Source organism: Penaeus monodon, chromosome 23, assembly GCF_015228065.2.
Source record: "Penaeus monodon isolate SGIC_2016 chromosome 23, NSTDA_Pmon_1, whole genome shotgun sequence".
In the NCBI taxonomy this organism is placed as follows: Eukaryota; Metazoa; Arthropoda; class Malacostraca; order Decapoda; family Penaeidae; genus Penaeus; species Penaeus monodon.
Genome location: NC_051408.1, coordinates 35013322 through 35013553, shown reverse-complemented (window position 1 = coordinate 35013553; position 232 = coordinate 35013322). Strand labels below are relative to the sequence as shown.

Sequence of the window (232 nt, the reverse complement as noted above, 5' to 3'; positions counted from 1 at the left end):
GCAGAACCAGTAGTGAACATCTTTACTGTACACGACTGTACATCTCCATCATTGGTATTCTTGGTTTTGAAGATGTTCTTTTTGCCGCATATGTAGGTCTTGGGCGTTGGTTGCCGATATCTTCTCGTCATAATTTCTGTTGTTGAAATACCACTTGCAGACTGCAGTATTAGAATGGAATCGAGAATCAGGGCTGTGGAGAACATTATAGTGTAAACCTTTGTTTCTTCGA

General features: G+C 40.5%; 1 protein-coding gene across 1 annotated transcript in view; it reads right to left on the bottom strand.

Moving 5' to 3' along the window:
* The window catches only part of LOC119588222 (pollen-specific leucine-rich repeat extensin-like protein 3), a 3194-nt gene extending 2988 nt beyond the window's left edge, over positions 1 to 206 (bottom strand). Inside the window, exon 1 of the mRNA XM_037936923.1 lies at positions 27 to 206. Within this exon, the coding sequence (XP_037792851.1) occupies positions 27 to 206 (180 nt within the window). The remainder of the gene's footprint in view (positions 1 to 26) is intronic.
* Positions 207 to 232: the final 26 nt, after the last annotated feature.